General features: G+C 34.7%; 1 protein-coding gene across 1 annotated transcript; it reads right to left on the bottom strand.

Moving 5' to 3' along the window:
• Positions 1–16,108: 16,108 nt before the first annotated feature.
• Positions 16,109–16,717, bottom strand: LOC110720671 (uncharacterized mitochondrial protein AtMg00810-like). The gene is made up of 2 exons (XM_021899724.1): positions 16,520–16,717; positions 16,109–16,399 (listed from the first exon to the last, which is right to left on the bottom strand). Exons 1-2 carry the CDS (start codon positions 16,715–16,717, stop codon positions 16,109–16,111), a joined length of 489 nt encoding a protein of 162 aa, XP_021755416.1.
• Positions 16,718–18,362: the final 1,645 nt, after the last annotated feature.

Below are 18,362 nucleotides of genomic sequence, written 5' to 3' on the forward strand. Positions count from 1 at the left end.
TTATACGTAAAATATGCATGGGTGATTATTTCTGTTGGTACAAATAGAAAGTGGAAGAAACTTCTGTTACAAAATACACAATTTTAATGAAGATTAAAAATAAAAGGAAGAATTAATTAATATTGTTACTTAACAAAATTGGTAGGTCCAAGAATTAATTGACAAATGGGTGAGCCTAAAAATATTTTCTCCAATAAAAGCATCATATTCTAAGATGAAGCTTCAAGGAAAATAGAGAAATTGATTGGATTAAGATGGCATCAAATTATATATACACCAATGACAATATCTCACATCAAAAGTAAGAAAAAGAGGGCATTTAGCTAGCTAGAGTGCGCAATGGAATAGGTATAAATATGACTTACAAGGCCAGGTATACACCTTTGAATATTGCTATCATTTCACCATCAACTTTACTTTTATCTCTTTTCTAGTCTTGTTTCCAAATGCTATAACTTGAGTAAAACAAAAGCAAATGACAAACGTGATTAAACTAGATATAATTTAGGGTATGGATAATTTAAAGATGACTTTTATCATTGCACTAAATTTGCAACTCTACACCCATTTATATCTACTCTTTGCATGCTCTTGTATCTTTGTGAGTATACAAAAAAAAGAACTTGAGAATTGAGAAGTTATAAATTACACTCATTTAGATATAGAGAGAAGGGGAGTGGCGAAAGTTGGAACTAGTTTCCTTTCATAATCACCCTTTTATTAAGAAAATTGAGGTTCAACCTTCTCCCAATTCTATCCTCATTTTATCGCTCGTATTTACCTATCCAGTCAAAAGATTATAATTTTATTTACATAATTAGTTAATTTAAACTCTTTTCATTATTATTTTTTTTTTGACACAAAGCACCCACGGTGAAATATTATTAAAACTCTTTTCATTATCAAAACCTTATGATTCAATCAATATTATTGAAAAACTAATCATATCGTCTGATCCATAATTTTTTTTAAGAAAAAAAAGGAGCGGGCAATAGCACATCACATATATATTGGTATTTATCCTTTAAAAGGATTATTATATTCACATAGTTGCAACCATATTGGAGACAAGAGAATCTATGGTTAATAAGTTCATAAATTGCATCATATATATTTTCATACATCTTCTTGGCCTCCTTTTTTCTATTAATCCACTATCAAATGTCAAACCTAAGCAGATACATATTATATGTAAAATATATGCCATCACTGTTAATAAAAAAAGATACGGTACTTAAGCAAATTCCATATGTTATTTTAATTTGTCTTAGGCTTATCCATTGTTTATTTATAAGAATATTTCTATATATTCCATATTCATTTCACTTGATCATATGAAATGACTTCATACTAAGCTTCAAGATAATGATGATGGAATAATTGCCAAACCTTCTTTTAGGAGTATCCAAATGACATAATTAATCTATGTTGTATAGATTTAAACTCCAAATCGAACCTTTTTTTGTATTGTCTAATCAAGGATTAAAACTAATAAAGTTATAAATGCTTCATATGTAATCTGATTAAGGTATAGTTATTTTTATATCTATGTTATCCAATTCTATTAGAGTCAATTAAACTATCAAATGATGGTTGAATTTGGTGCTCACGGGCCCCTAGTGCTGATTAATCCTTCAATCAATTATTATAACAAAAACTTTAATTTCATATTATACATATGGCCCCAGTAAAATTAAAGTAAAAGAGATATGATTATGTGAAATAGCAAAATTAATCAATATATAAGCTTAGGTCACATATCACTACCTGAAATAAAGTAGACTAAAAATATGTAGCACTAGCTTCGCTAGCACATCGTTTATTCACGATGGTATCTTGCTCAATAATATGGAATATACTTAGATTTCGACTAATCTGAATTCAACTAGGCTTAATTTTAGAAATTCAATTCGACTAGTACATGTTATTATGTTGTGTTTTTAGATTTAGAACATGTTATTAAGTCAGAATAACTTTCTTACCAGTTGATCTCATTTATATTTTATATGCTATAAATAACTAATGTTAGGACGTGTAAAAAGCATATAGTTTTTGTCATGATGTGCATTGAAATTGCACTAAAGGGGGAGAACAAATTGTTGTTGTTACTTTACCCACCATTCTCTTCTTTATACATCTTCTTTGCAGGTTAATGAGAATGTATTGGATGATATCATCTTTGTTAATTTGCCCCCCAAAATAGTATTTGAGTGCGTTTCCACTATAACGTTTGAAATAGACTCGTGGGGAAGTTGATCAATCAAAGTTATAATATTGGAATCCGGATAAGATTTGCACCTAGTGTATGCTATACCTTCAATATTTAAAAAGTATCTATGGATAATAGTTTGATTTTTGACATTATTTACAAATTTCATTACTAATTACTACGTAGTAATTTATATTTACAAAGATACATATACGTTTGTATGTATGAGGCTTGGTTAAATTTGTCTTAGCACTCACCCACATGCGTTTTCTGAACATCAACTTTTTATAATTATAAATTTATAATATACATAAGTACACAATAAAGATAAAAATAATCAAAGTTTTACTTTAACAAGCATGAACAAGTAAGTATTAAAAAATTTTAGATGGGTATGAAATTCCTAATATCTTCCTAGCTATACTATGGAGTAATTAAAAAATATATATATTTATGAGTATAATAATCTTTCATTCTTTCTCATTAAAGTGTTATTGCCCTGATTGGTACATCATGTACCTATATATATATTTATCAACACATTTTATGATGAGGCCCATTGTATATAATTAGTGGCGAATATGAAACTAATTGTCCCTTTAAGTAGTCATTAACAAACAAAATATAATACGAAGGAATTTAATATAATTATCTTACCATATAAGTGCATATTAGTTGTTAGGTTAGCATTTTTATCGAATTAAAAATTATGTGATTACTTTTGTTAAACTTGGCATATACCACTATTCTTTAGAAACTTCTGCAGAATGAAACACGTACTTAATATTTAATTTGCTAAAGATAGCAAATCATCTTGTGACATTCATGTAATCACTAATCACTATTTATGTGGTGAAATGATGAAACAAAAAAAGATATAGGAATCAGTTCATGTGGCCAAGTTTCATACATTTAGTAACAGAATAAATTAAAGTTACTTGATAGTAGTACTGTAATTAAAGCATGTTAAGTACACCTTTTGAAGCTTAATCAATTGGTTTGAAAAGTAACTAATAAGATATCGATCTATTGCTAGAAGTATGTATTGTATACACATTATCTTCATATTGTGGATGTCAATCAATGCATGGAAACTTTAGAATTTTATATATAAGAGACATAGTTTCTAATAGTTATAAAGTCATATATATATATATATATATATATATATATATATATATATATATATATTTCGGCCTAAGAGAATGAAATAAACCCGATTTAGGCTCTTAGTTTATTGGAGGGTTACTAACCAATTTAATCCCGTACATACCAATGAGAGGAAGGGGATTAACATGGACCTCATGGTTAATTACTATTTATATTCTATACAATTAGACTAAACTTGTAATAATTGTTAATTATCATACATATGCATCTGAATTGGTATGATCTGATCATTATTTTATGTGCTATCAATATATCTTGATATATAATAATTTACTTTAAGCATCCTCGTTTATGAATAATTATTTTGCTAATTTAATTTAATTATAGGAAATTTTAGTTTAAGTTTGTTTGTAAAATTATTAAAAAAAAATAATAACCAAAACAAAACAAGCTTGACATAGACGTTTAGTTTGTGAGGAAGGTAAGGATGATTGATATAGGTGGTGTGACATTATTGGTTGCACAATCATATGAATTACGTTGACATCACTAAGAAACAGAATAAAACATAAATGACGATAATGATCATGGTGATGAATGTATTTATTGGCCATATCATATGGGCTATTCCACTTTGCAGATAAAAAGTTGTCATTAACGATCACACTGTTATGTGCTAACTAAATTTGAGATAATTGACATCATAATTTATAAAATTGTACATATGATGCCCATCCTAAACAAAAACTCTTAAAATAAATACAAAGTACAACTAGGGGTGAGCATAACAGGGTACCCTGCAAAAATTCCAGGAACCGGAACCGGAACCTGTTGCAACAGGTTTCTCAAAATGAGAACCAGAACCGGAACCTGTTGAACAGGTTCCTGGAAATTGGGAACCGAAACCGGAACCTGTAGGTTCCGGTTCCGGTTCCGATTCAGGGTACCCTGTATTATAATATACTCACTAACTTTTTCGCGGAATTTTTAATAAAAAACTGGTTGGTCACTAATTTATAATGTTTGGAAATAAGACAAACTAATAGTAGTTGTCTAACAAATTTAATATATATATTTTTATAACTGTAATTTTGATATTTATTATTTAAAAATTGAGTAAGAATTAGTGTATAATTTGAAATTAAGTGATACTTTTATCAGGTACAGAGTACCCTACAGGTTCTGGTTCCAAAAAATTAAGAACCTGAACCGGAACCTATTACAACAGGTTCTCCAATTTGCTACCCGGAACCGGAACCTCTTGTACATGTTCTGGTTCCGGAACCTGCGGTTCCTAACAGCATCCGGTTCCGATTCAGGGTACCCTGATTTTTTGCTCACCCCTAAGTACAACTTAGAGGGTACGTAATATTTAATTTTATAATAGACTAAGTATTTCATACAAAAAATAGTACTTTTTTTTGTTTTATTATGCATTTATACTATATAATATAATATGTAGTAAATTTTTTTTTTTTTAAACCAAATACGTAGTAAATTATTATTTTTTTTTTAAACCAAATACATTACAGAGTAGTTAATTAGCAAGTTGAACGTTCAACCAACAAGTCAATATGAATATGATGTTTTAAAAGCTCAATGAGCTAGCTTGTATGTATGTGACTCATACATGCACTGAAAATGTACACATTAAATGAAAACTCATCAATATATAGTACAAATACGTTCATCTAATTGTGTATAATTTCAGCTCAAACTTGTCTTAATCAGTTAATTTGATCGTAGTAGAACACTAGTACGTTAGTGTGCATGCTTTGGTGGGACTTGGAGGTCTCTTCTTATTGTCCATTATCGCACTCTAGTAGTCGTATTAGTAGCCCCTTGAAGGTTGCCAAGCTTGCATGTGAGTGGTGAGTGAATCCCTATTTACTGCATCACAACTAATAAATCAAGGTATTGTATGGTTACTGATGAGCTGAATAGAGTTGGTGCAAGAGGACATTAAAATAGAGAGAAGAGAGAAAAGAGATAAGAGAAAGAAGAAGAAGAGATGATATTAGGTTTAGAAAATATCTGCTCTGCTTGAGCTTACAGAGAGGGCAGCCAAAGAAATAAATAGTCACAAGATGAAAAAATTACAGAATCACCTACACCTAATCATTGCACTGAAAACAAGGCAGCAACGGTATACAAAAATTCCTATAGTACTATGACAGCACACAACACACAAATAGAGCAGTTGGTAGCAGCAGGTTACAGGAATGAATGGGTGAAAGGATCTTTCCTTATTACCCCCCTCAAGCTGAGTGTGGGGTGAAGCTTGAACACCCAGCTTGAGCATAATATCATTGTGCTGCTTCACATTTAGAATCTTTGTTAAGATGTCTGCAAGTTGATCTTTGGAAGCCACATGATGAGTAATTATAGAGCCATTGTTGACCATGTCTCTTACATAGTGACAGTCCATTTCAACATGTTTTGTTCTCTCATGTAACACAGGGTTTGCTGCAATAGCTATAGCTGCTTGGCTGTCACTTTCTAGAAGAGCTGGTGCCAGAGAAGAGATTCCTAGGTCTTTCAGTAAGGCCTTTGTTGACCCTTTTGGTTTTGATGGACAAATTGACAAACTCGACTAATGAGTGTTTTGAGTCTTTGGTGAATAAAGGATTCAAGCAAAGTTCGTTCCGCAGTAGGAACTTGGATGCGGAGTAGCATTCTCCAAAAAGTCTCATGCAATCTCACGTTCTAGTTTTAATTGTGAGCACTCAATAATATAAAGCTGGGAAGGAACTCAATGACTTATGATTACTGGAATAAAAATTAGTTTTAAAAGATAATTTTTATTTAAGGAAAAAGATAATTTATAAATGTTTTATCTAGCCTTTTATTTTCTGAAATAAAGATAATTATCTTAATAATTATCTTAGTTGTTTTAAATAAATAATTTATAAATTATCTTTTCAAATAAAATCCGTTTAAAATAAAATCCTTTTAAACTAGTTTTTGACAAAGTCAAATAAGCAGTTTTATTGTTGCATGAATCTCTGAATACACGGTTTTGTCAAAGCAAATATTAAGCATGTTGTTGAGATAGTGGATTAGTGAGCAAAGCAAGGAAACCTCCTTCATGATCAACATCTGTCACGTTCACTCCACAAATTGTTAGTGGGGTGTTGACATGTGTATGTAATTGTAGTGGGAGGTTAATGACTAAGTCTTCTCTATAAATACTCATGCAAACTATCTCAGCAACTTACGACTCTTGAGCATAAAAATTCCAGTAGTATAACATATCATAAGAAGAGTTTTTGTCCTTCAAATATTCTTCGAGTGCAATAGGTATTTGTAATCACATATTGTATTCAAGTACTCTGGGTTTGGGATTGTGAGTTTGTAAAGTGAGGTTAAAGAAGCTTCGTTGTTGAAGTCTTCTGAGAGTTGGGAACAAGTTCCTAATTTGTGGAACTTGTTAACAGGGTTTGAATTTTCACTTGTAAAGAGTTTGATTACATAGTGGAAATTTGGAAAAGCCTATATCTACTCTTGTCTTTGTTTTATTTAGTTAAATTCCGCAAAAGTTTTAGAATTCACCTCAAATACAATTCACCGCCCCCCCCCCCTCTTGTATTAGCCAGTTAGACTTTCAGTTGGTATCAGAGCAGGAACTCAGAGCACGCAGGCAACCCTGTTGAGTAAGTTCCTGGGAAAATGGCTTACACAGAGGAAAAGGAATTCGGGAGTACATCCATTCAAAGGCCTCCATACTTCAACGGCAAATATTATCCTTATTGGAAGGATAAGATGGAAATCTTTATCCAAGCAGAGAACTATCAGGTATGGCGGATTATACAAGTAGGAGATTACGAAATTACGAAAACGAATGCTAACAATGAGGTAATCCCTAAACCTATGGATGAATATGAAAAAACTGATTTCGAAAAACTAGAAATGAATGCTACTGCCAAAAAGTTTTTAATTTGGGGACTTGGACCCGATGAACATACTCGTGTCAAAGGGTGCAAATCCGCAAAGGAAATTTGGGATCTTCTGGAAGTTACACATGAAGGAACGTCAGATGTTAAACGTTCCAAAATAGACATTCTTTTGTCTCAGTATGAGCGCTTTGAAATGGGAAACAAAGAATCCATTAAAGAGATGTTTACTCGATTTAAAAGTATTACTAACGAACTAACGTGTCTTGGTAAGATAATTCCTATAGATGAGCAGGTCAGAAAGATCTTAAGAAGTCTTCCAGACAATGAAAGATGGAGAGCAAAGGTTGCAGCTGTGCAGGAATCAAAAGACTTCACCAAGTTCAATCTAGAACAGCTTGCGGGTTCCCTCATTACCCACGAGATCCAGTTGAACAACCGGACTCAGGAGACTGTCAAAAGTCAAGGGCTAGCACTAAAAGCTAATGAAGAATCCGAAGAGAAGTCTGACATTGATGAAGAAGAAGCTGCAATGTTGGTGAGAAGGCTGAAAAAATTCTACCGTAACAACAAGTTTTTAGACAAGAAGAAAGGATACAGTAAAAGAAATCAGGAATCCAAAGCCAAGTCTTCTTGTCACAAATGTGGAAGCACCAACCACTTCATCAAAGAGTGTCCATTATGGGAATCTGAGAAAGGCAAGGGAAAAGAAGCTGATCAAAACAGAAACTACAAGCCTAACTTTTCTAAAACAAATTTCAGGAAAGCAATGATTTCCACGTGGGGAGAATCAAGTTCCGAAGAAGAGGAACAGGAACACACAGACGATGAAGTAGCCAATCTCTGTCTAATGGCAAAGCATGATGATGAGGTAGTAATTCAACCTAGTTATTTGAAATCTCTCTCAAAGGATAAGTTAATCTCTTTATTGTTAGAAACCTTAGATGAATATAAAGAATTATGTGCAAAACTAAGGCAAGCCGAAAAGGCAACTGGAATTTGTAGAGATCATGTTAAGTATCTGAATAGCTTAAGAAATGATGTTCAAGGCAGATTCTTTGAATTATTAGATAAAAATATCATGCTAAAATAATCCCTTGAAAGAGTCAAGAGTGAGAATATCATGCTGAATGTTGAATTGACTCAATATAAAATGTTGCGTACTAACATTGATTCTTGCAGGTCTACTGAAGTTCCTTTAATAATGTTCAATACTGAACTAGAGCATGTTAAGAAAAAGTTAAAGGATACAAATGATAAAAATGAGAAACTAGAAAAGGACCTAGAAATTGCAAGAAAAAGTAGAAGTACAGCAAGCACGGGTGTTCCTAAGTGGGTACAGGAAGCTCAGACAAAAAGAACAGAAGGTCTAGGCTATGTTCATAAGAAGAAGTCCACTGGAAAGAAAAAGAAGTATGTGGATTTACCTAGTGAGACCGTTTGTTCTTTTTGTGGTAAAAAGGAACATTGCAGTGAAGAATGTACTAAGAAAGTAAATTAGTACAATAAGAATGTGAACTATGTTTGGCAGAAGAAAACTGATTCAAATGTGTCAACACAGGAACCCATGAATGAAAGGGTTCCTGTTACTAACCCTTAATTTCTTTTGCAGGTCGCAGTGAGGGGGAACAACCAGTGGTACCTCGATAGCGGTTGTTCTAAGCACATGACAGGAGATGAATCCAGATTTCTCTCACTGACGGCCTATACAGGGGGAACAGTGACCTTTGGAGACAATAAGAAAGGCAACATTGTTGCTGTTGGCAAAGTAGGAAGGTCAAGTTCCCATGCAATTGACAATGTATTTTTAGTCGAGGGTTTGAAGCATAATCTACTCAGTATTTCTCAGTTTTGTGATAAAGGAAACTCTGTAAGCTTTTCTTCTGAAAAATGCAAAATCATCAACAATAACACTGGAAAAATCGTTTTGGAAGGAACTCGTAAAGGGAACACGTATACCGTAGACCTTAACAAAGTTCCAAAATACAATCTATCTTGTTTAAGTGTTATTGAGGATGATCCACTTCTATGGCATAAACGTTTTGGACATGCTAGTCTTTCATTGCTTGACAAATTAAGGTCAAAGGACTTGGTAATCGGACTACCTTCTATCAAGTTCCTAAATGATAAAATTTGTGAAGCCTGCATCAAAGGAAAGCATGTTCGATCATCGTTTAAATCAAAGAAAATGGTAAGCACCACAAAACCATTGGAACTCATTCATATGGATTTGTGTGGCCCCATTAGAATTCAAAGTAGAAGTGGAAAAAGATATGTCTTAGTTCTTGTGGATGATTATTCTAGATTTACATGGGTCATATTCTTACATAGTAAAGATGAAACTTTTGATATGTTTATAACTTTCTTGAAAAAGACACAAAAATCAGTAGGTAATCAAATTATTCATATGAGAACTGACCATGGTACGGAATTCGAAAATTCCAAGTTTGATGAATTTTGCAGGGAACAAGGAATAAGTCACAATTTCTCAGCACCAAGAACACCACAACAAAATGGTGTGGTTGAGAGGAAGAACCGAACATTGGAAGACATGGCAAGAACGATGCTAATAGCGAGTGGACTTCCAAGGAACTTTTGGGCAGAAGCCGTCAACACAGCATGCTATATCATCAACCGGGCCATGCTTAGACCAATGTTGGACAAGACACCTTATGAACTGTTAAAAGGGAAAAAACCTAACATTGCTCATTTAAGAGCCTTTGGATGCAAATTCTTTGTTCACAATAATGATAAAAGAAATCTTGGAAAATTTGATGAAAAGAGTGATGAAGTAGTCTTTTTAGGATATGCATCTAATAGTAAAGCTTATAGAGTTTACAATAAGAGGACTATGTGTGTAGAAGAAAGTATACATGTGATTTTTGATGAAACTAATAATTATGATTGTGTACAGGAATATGAAGATGGAGATTTTGAAATTGGTCTCACTCGTTCAGCAGACCAAGATGAAGAATTAATTCCCAGAAAGCAGCCTGTTCGAATTACTGAAAATGCTGAAAAGGAACCTACTGGAGTTCCAAATAATGTTGAAGCTTCTGTTCAAAATACAGAAGAAACAGAAAACACAGAAGGCGAAGCAAATGCAGAAGCAGAACACCATGAAGAAATGGAAGAAAAAGCAACCCAAAATAACACTTTTATACCAGCTCAATCATTTCAACCAAAACCATGGAAACATCAAAGGTCACACCCCCTGGATAAAATTATAAGTGACCTAAGCAAGGGAACTCAGACGAGATCCCAACTGAGAAACTTTTGTGCATTCAACGCCTTCTTATCAACACTGGAACCTCGAAATCACAAAGAAGCCTTGGAAGATGCTGATTGGATTGTTGCCATGCAAGAGGAATTAAATGAATTCGAAAGAAACAAAGTGTGGCACCTTGAACCCAAACCAACAAATCAAAAGGTTATTGGTCTCAAATGGGTGTACAGGAATAATCTAGATGAACATGGCACAATTGTAAGGAACAAGGCAAGATTGGTTGTCAAAGGCTACAATCAACAGGAAGGTATCGATTTTGAGGAGACTTTCGCTCCTGTAGCTAGATTAGAAGCAATTCGTATTTTAATTGCATTTGCTGCATTTATGGGTTTTAAACTTTATCAAATGGACGTCAAATGTGATTTTTTAAATGGTTTTTTAAAGGAAGACGTCTATGTTGAACAACCACCTGGATTTGAGGATCCAAACTTTCCTAACCATGTTTTTAAGCTTGATAAAGCACTGTATGGATTAAAACAAGCTCCAAGAGCATGGTATGAAAGACTTTCTAAGTTCCTTTTACAAAATGATTTCAAAAGAGGAAAAGTTGATAAAAATTTGTTTTTAAAATCAAAAGGAATTCATTTATTAGTTGTACAAATTTACGTTGACGATATTATTTTCGGTGCAACTAATGAATCTTTGTGCAAGTACTTTGCTGATTTAATGAGCAGTGAGTTTGAGATGAGCATGATGGGGGAACTCAACTTCTTCCTTGGGCTCCAAATTAAGCAAACTGATGAAGGAATAATGATCCATCAGCAGAAATATGTGAAGGAGTTATTAAAAAAATACAGTATGGAAAGCACAAAGATAAACCACACTCCCATGGGAACAACCACAAGGTTGGACCAAGACCCCAAGGGAACTCGTGTGGACCAAACAAAATACAGAGGTATGATTGGTTCCTTGTTATATTTAACTGCTAGCAGACCTGACATTTCTTTTAGTGTAGGTCTTTGTGCAAGATTTCAATCGGATCCAAAGGAATCGCATCTAACAGCCGTCAAAAGGATTCTAAGATACTTAAAAGGGACGGAAGAATTATGTTTGTTTTATCCTAAAAGTGACTCGTTCAACCTAAGAGGATATGCTGATGCTGATTATGCGGGAGATTTAGTAAATCGTAAAAGCACATCAGGTATGGTCCAATTCTTAGGTTCTTGCATGGTATCTTGGAGTTCCAAGAAACAAAACACTGTTGCTCTATCCACTGCCGAAGCAGAATATGTGGCTGCTGCTGCATGTTGCTCTCAATTGCTGTGGATAAAACAACAGTTGCGTGACTTTGGTATTGTTTTAGAGTGTGTTCCTATTCATTGTGATAACACAAGTGCCATTTGTATCTCTAAAGATCCAGTACAACATTCTAAAGTCAAGCATATTCATGTAAGGCATCACTTTTTGAAAGATAATGTTGAAAAGGGCTTAATAAGGCTAGATTTTATTTCTACTGAATGCCAAATTGCTGATATATTGACTAAGCCTTTAATCAGAGACAAGTTTGAAAAGATGCGTGTGGAATTGGAGATGCTACGGCTCAAGTGATTTTTGTTTGGAACCCCTAAGGTAAAATCGGATGTAACTAACAATGTTATGCTCAATCTTTTGTGCATAACACAGCTGAAATTACCCAGGGGAAAGATTTGTGAAAGTATTGAAAAGTCACTTATACATACTTTTAATATGTAAAAATATTGAGCCATGTTGTTTCAAGTTCCCTTTTCATCATTCTTTAATCTCTGTATTATGATCACGTAAATTATCATTATAATTTACGATCAATCTGTACATTTTTTTTATTTTATTTTATTTTTTATTTTTATTTTTGTTCTTGATTTTATCTTTTATTTCCTCTTTATTCTTATCTTTTATTCTTATCTTTTATTCATATTCTTTATCTTTTATTTTTTCCTCCTTATTTTCCTGTGTTTAGTTCTGTTTTCTTTTCAAAATTCAAAAAATACAAAAAGATTGTATTTGTTACGTACGATAAGGAGCATGTATATCAACTCCTTAACTTACGACTTTATTTTATCTACATTGAATTAGATGAGTGCAATTATTTCACCCAATTAAATCCTACTACCTCTAAAACTACCCCACTACCTCACCTTTTAACCTGTCACTTTTCTTTCTCACTCCTCCCAATTAAACTCTTCTTCTTCTTTTCACTCCACCTTCACCTATCAAATCAATTAAACTCCCCATAAACTCCCATAACCGGCCTCACTCTCTCTCCTTCCTATCCACACTATTCATCTTCTCCTTCCCTTCATCTTACCTTCAACACCATGAAAACCAACCGAAACACCACCCCAAAAACCCGATCACCACCATCCAAACCCTCCTCAAACACGGGGTCTCCACAACCGGTGCCAATTGCGGTGGTGCATCCATCTGCTTAGCCAAAGAGGAAGGCTAAGGCTGTGAAGGGCGGCGACAGGAAACGGCGCGCAACCACCAAATTCCCATCATGGAATTACACTCTCGGATATCACATCAACTATGATTGGTGTGTGGCGAGTAAGTTCACTGAATTTACTTCTTTAATTGATTATCTTAAATGGACTCACTTGTTCCAGAATTGTTCTCATTATCCTGTTTATCCTAAATTTATTTATGAGTACAAAAATACCTTTCAATGTGATAATGGTGTGTGCTCGGCCGTAGTTAATGATATTCCAATTTCGTTTGATGCCAATTATCTTGGAAATCTATTTCAAGTTCCTGTTAAAGGCTATTGTTCTTATTTAAAGCACAAACAATCTATAAACATTGGCCATAATGATGAATGCAAAATCCTTCAATTTATTGGAGGAAATCCGAAAGTGAAAACTACTCACCATCATGCCCTAACACCCCTTCATAAGCTACTGTTTACCTTCACCTAGAAGGGTATAGTACCCCGTTTACAAAAACGGAGTACCGTATCACTCTTGGATGCCTCCCTCATATTCTGTCTTGCACGCAAAATACAGATTAATTTCCCTGCTCTAATGATTGAACACTTGAATTTTTATGCTCAAAAGACCACAATTCCATATGGCTCTTTCCTTATTGTGTTGTTCAAATCTTTTGGTATTGATGTTGAATGTGAATCCCCTACATATCTCAAACCCGATAATATCCTCTCTGAACGATCATTACTTAGACTGAGTCTTAGGCTTAAAAATGGCAAAGTATGTTTTGTGCCTCGGAAAGGAGGGAAGAAAAAGAAAGGGAAAGGGAAAGAAGATGAGGAAGAATGTGATGCAAGTGATGAGGAGGGCAGTGACCAGGGTAGTGAGGATGCTAGTGAGGGTGCTACCACCTCCAGTGATTCTGAGGGGGAACATAAGGAAGTTTCTGAGGGGGAAGCTCGAAAATCTGACTCACATGAGGGGCAGGGAACTGATCAAAGTGAGGGGGAACATACAACAGACTCTGAGAGCACAGCTGGACCACCTGTCATTCCTGTATTTACAGGGGGCCTTAGAAGAAGTAAGAGGAATGTGGTCAAGCCTGCCCTTTCTACTACACACCCTGTGACTGTAGAAACCATCAGCTCCTCAGACAAATCTGATCCCACCTTCAAACCTACCCAAGTTCCCTTTGCCACTGAACCCTCTTCTATTCCTGTCTCACCTACTAGGCAGCCTCCTCATTCACCTTCTCCTCCTCCATTTCAGCCTACTGGCTTTGCTGCTTTCTCTGGAACTCGTGTGTCTGTTTATGATTTTCAACAGGTTAAAGCAGATATGGAGAAGTTGACTACTCTGGTGAGCAAGAAACTGGAGGAAATGACCTCGGAACTGCTCTCTCTTAAAGGCCACGTGCAGGCTCTGGCAGAATCTCAGGCAACCGGATTTGCAGGCATGGAGGCAAAGCTTGCACAGGCTGAAGGCAAGTTTAGTGAAGGCAACAAGGAGATCCTGGAAACTATCAACAACGTAGCCTTTGAGGAAGTCGAGGAAGACTCACTTGATCCCACAAATCCAGCCCTTGATCCTACCAATGCAGCCTTTTAAATCCTTGATTGCACTTATTCTAATTTCATATGTTGAACAATTTTATTTTGGTTTTGTTTAATCTTTCTGAACTTTGGCTTGTACGCCTTTATCTTTTTCTACATTCTCTATGTTCCTCTTCTATTTCCTATATCGGAACTTGGCTCTTATTTTTCATATGATTGTGTGTGTTTGTTGATAATTCAATGCCTAACTTATATTTGCCTTGCATTATTTGAGCTCACTATTCCCTACGTAGTCTAGTGGGAGTATAGCAAACTGTTTTTTCAATCTTTTGATAATGCCAAAAGGGGGAAAAGACAAACTTCATGGCGGCTAAGGCGTTTACCAAGGAACTCACACATCGAAGGTAAACATTTTTGCTAAGTTCAGATAACTCAATAAAGTAATTTTCTTTAGCTCAGTCTTTTTGTTTTACTTAAATAAATACATTAAAGTACTTTTCTAAGTTCTTTAATTAATCTGTTTGTTTTAAAAGTTTTCATGTTTTGATTTAAGTTTATGTTGCATGCCTGGATGATTTTATTTACCTAAGTTTGTCAATGTTTGTCATCATCAAAAAGGGGGAATTTGTTGACCCTTTTGGTTTTGATGGAAAAATTGACAAACTCGACTAATGAGTGTTTTGAGTCTTTGGTGAATAAAGGATTCAAGCAAAGTTCGTTCCGCAGTAGGAACTTGGATGCGGAGTAGCATTCTCCAAAAAGTCTCATGCAATCTCACGTTCTAGTTTTAATTGTGAGCACTCAATAATATAAAGCTGGGAAGGAACTCAATGACTTATGATTACTGGAATAAAAATTAGTTTTAAAAGATAATTTTTATTTAAGGAAAAAGATAATTTATAAATGTTTTATCTAGCCTTTTAGTTTCTGAAATAAAGATAATTATCTTAATAATTATCTTAGTTGTTTTAAATAAATAATTTATAAATTATCTTTTCAAATAAAATCCGTTTAAAATAAAATCCTTTTAAACTAGTTTTTGACAAAGTCAAATAAGCAGTTTTATTGTTGCATGAATCTCTGAATACACGGTTTTGTCAAAGCAAATATTTAGCATGTTGTTGAGATAGTGGATTAGTGAGTAAGGCAAGGAAACCTCCTTCATGATCAACATCTGTCACGTTCACTCCACAAATTGTTAGTGGGGTGTTGACATGTGTATGTAATTGTAGTGGGAGGTTAATGACTAAGTCTTCTCTATAAATACTCATGCAAACTATCTCAACAACTTACGACTCTTGAGCATAAAAATTCTAGTAGTATAACATATCATAAGAAGAGTTTTTTTCCTTCAAATATTCTTGAGTGCAATAGGTATTTGTAATCACATATTGTATTCAAGTACTCTGGGTTTGGGATTGTGAGTTTGTAAAGTGAGGTTAAAGAAGCTTCGTTCCTGAAGTCTTCTGAGAGTTGGGAACAAGTTCCTAATTTGTGGAACTTGTTAACAGGGTTTGAATTTTCACTTGTAAAGAGTTTGATTACATAGTGGAAATTTGGAAAATCCTATATCTACTCTTGTCTTTGTTTTATTTAGTTAAATTCCGCAAAAGTTTTAGAATTCACCTCAAATACAATTCACCCCCCCTCTTGTATTAGCCAGTTAGACTTTCAGCCTTGAGCCATGTGACTTCACAAGCAGTTAATGCCATTGCCCTGTATTCTGCTTCAACAGTTGATTTTGCTACAACTGACTGTTTCTTTTCCTTCCAAGAAATTGGAGATTTTCCTAACAGAATGCAATAACCTGTAGTTGATCTCCTGGTGTTAGGACAGCTTGCCCAATCACTGTCTGAACATGCTATCAGTTCAGCAGCAGAAGAAGAAGCTAGCAAAATTCCTTGGTTCACAGTTCCAGCCAGATATCTCAGGAGCCTTTTTGCAGCCTGTAAATGAGTTGTTGTAGGTGAATGCATAAATTAACTCAGAATTTGCACTGAGAAAGCAATATCTGTTCTTGTAACTGTTAGATAGATCAACTTTCCCAGCAAATGTTGATACTCAACATGATTAGAGAGAGGAGTGCCCTTGTCCGCAGTGAGCTTCAAATGAGAATCCATGGGCAGCTTTAGAGGTTTGACTTGCAGCATGCCTTGATCCTTGAGCAAATCCATAGTGTACTTTCTCTGAGAGATAGAGATACCTTCATTAGACTGATCAACTTCCAATCCTAGAAAGTACCTCAATTTTCCAAGATCTTTCATATGGAAGTCAGAAGAGAGAAGAGATTTTAGAACTTGAATTTCTTAACTGTCATTCCCTGTAATCAATAGATCATCAACATACACCAAAATAGTAGTGAATGAGTCATTTTTTGCTTTGACAAACAGACTGTAATCTGCTTTGGATTGAGTGTATCCAAAAGAAATCAAGGTTGATGACAATTTTGAGAACCATTGCCTAGGTGCTTGTTTAAGCCCATACAATGACTTTTCAAGCTTACAAACCAGATTTCCATGCTTTGAGTTTGTACTTTCAGCACCAATTTGTATCATGCTCCCATAACCAGTGTATCCTTGAGGCAAGGTCATATACACATCCTCTACTAAGTCTCCATGTAAGAAAGCATTTGTGACATCCATCTGTGTGGTTATCCAATTTTTCAAGGAAGCTACTGCTAGCAGAGTTCTAACAGTTGTCATTTTGGCTACTGGAGCAAATGTTTCTCCATAATCCAAGCCATATTTTTGTCTGTTTCCTAGCACCACAATCCTTGCCTTGTGTCTCTCAATATCACCATTGGATTTGTATTTTGTCTTGAAAATCCATTTGTGACCAATTGCCTTTTTTCCTTCTGGAAGAATAGTGACAATCCATGTTCCATTCTTCTCACACTGTTCCAATTCTTCATTCATATCTTTCACCCAATGTTCTTCCTTCACTGCTTGTTTAAAATGCTCTGGATCATGACAAGCTGTAAGAGTGGTCAAGAAACAGTGAAATTCTGAGTTTATATTTTGAGTTGCAAGATTTGAAATTTGCTGGTTTCTTTTGGATTTGGGTTGCACATAATCTTTCCACCAGCATGGTGGTCTAGATACTCTTGTGCTTTGTCTTGAAGTGGGTTGAGCACTGGGATCAGGTTGAGTTTCTAGGATTGGTTCTGTTTCTGGTTCAGGCTGAATTATATTGGTGTGAGTGTGAGTAGAAGATTGAGGTGTTTCAGCTTGGTTTGTGTCATTTTCAGTATCAGTATCATTATACTCATCATCCAAAGGGTTCACAGGCAATTTTGTAGCTTGGTTTTGGTTTAGAAAATGTGGAAAAGGTTTCATGTATTTGTCAAGGGCTTGAACTTGGAAAGGGAATATGGTTTCATGAAAATTCACATCTCTTGAAACAAAGATTTTCTTTGTTTTCAAGTCAAGTAATCTGTAACCCTTTTGTGTGGCTGGATATCCTAGAAATGCACAAGGAATTCCTCTAGGTTCAAATTTATCCTTAATCAAGGATGGGTTAGCAGCAAATGCCAAGCACCCAAAAACTTTCATGTGATCATATTTGGGTTTGGTCTTGAACAACATCTCATATGGTGTTTTGTTCTTCAAAATTGGGGTAGGCAATATGTTGATGATGTGAACAGCAGTCATCACACATTCACCCCAGTAAGTTAAAGCCAATGCAACTTGAAATCTTAAGGCTCTTGATATTTCAAGGAGATGCCTGTGTTTTCTTTCAGCTCTTGCATTTTATTGAGGTTTGTCCACACAAGATGTTTGATGTATTATGCCCAACTCAGCAAAGAATTCTTGACAGGGTTTATCATGAAACTCCAAGGCATTGTCAGATCTCAATAATTTTATTTTTGAGTTAAAATGAGTCTTGGCATATGCTGAGAATGATTTCAGC

This window comes from Chenopodium quinoa, unplaced genomic scaffold (assembly GCF_001683475.1).
Source record: "Chenopodium quinoa cultivar QQ74 unplaced genomic scaffold, ASM168347v1, whole genome shotgun sequence".
Taxonomy (NCBI): Eukaryota; Viridiplantae; Streptophyta; class Magnoliopsida; order Caryophyllales; family Amaranthaceae; genus Chenopodium; species Chenopodium quinoa.

Bases quoted from the DNA above. Each gene is read 5' to 3' on its own strand.
- LOC110720671 (XM_021899724.1), bottom strand. From the start codon at position 16,717: ATGAAAGATCTTGGAAAATTGAGGTACTTTCTAGGATTGGAAGTTGAT. The intron at 16,400-16,519 runs GTTGAGTATCAA...ACTCATTTACAG, and splicing joins GCACTCCTCTCTCTAATCAT to GCTGCAAAAAGGCTCCTGAG.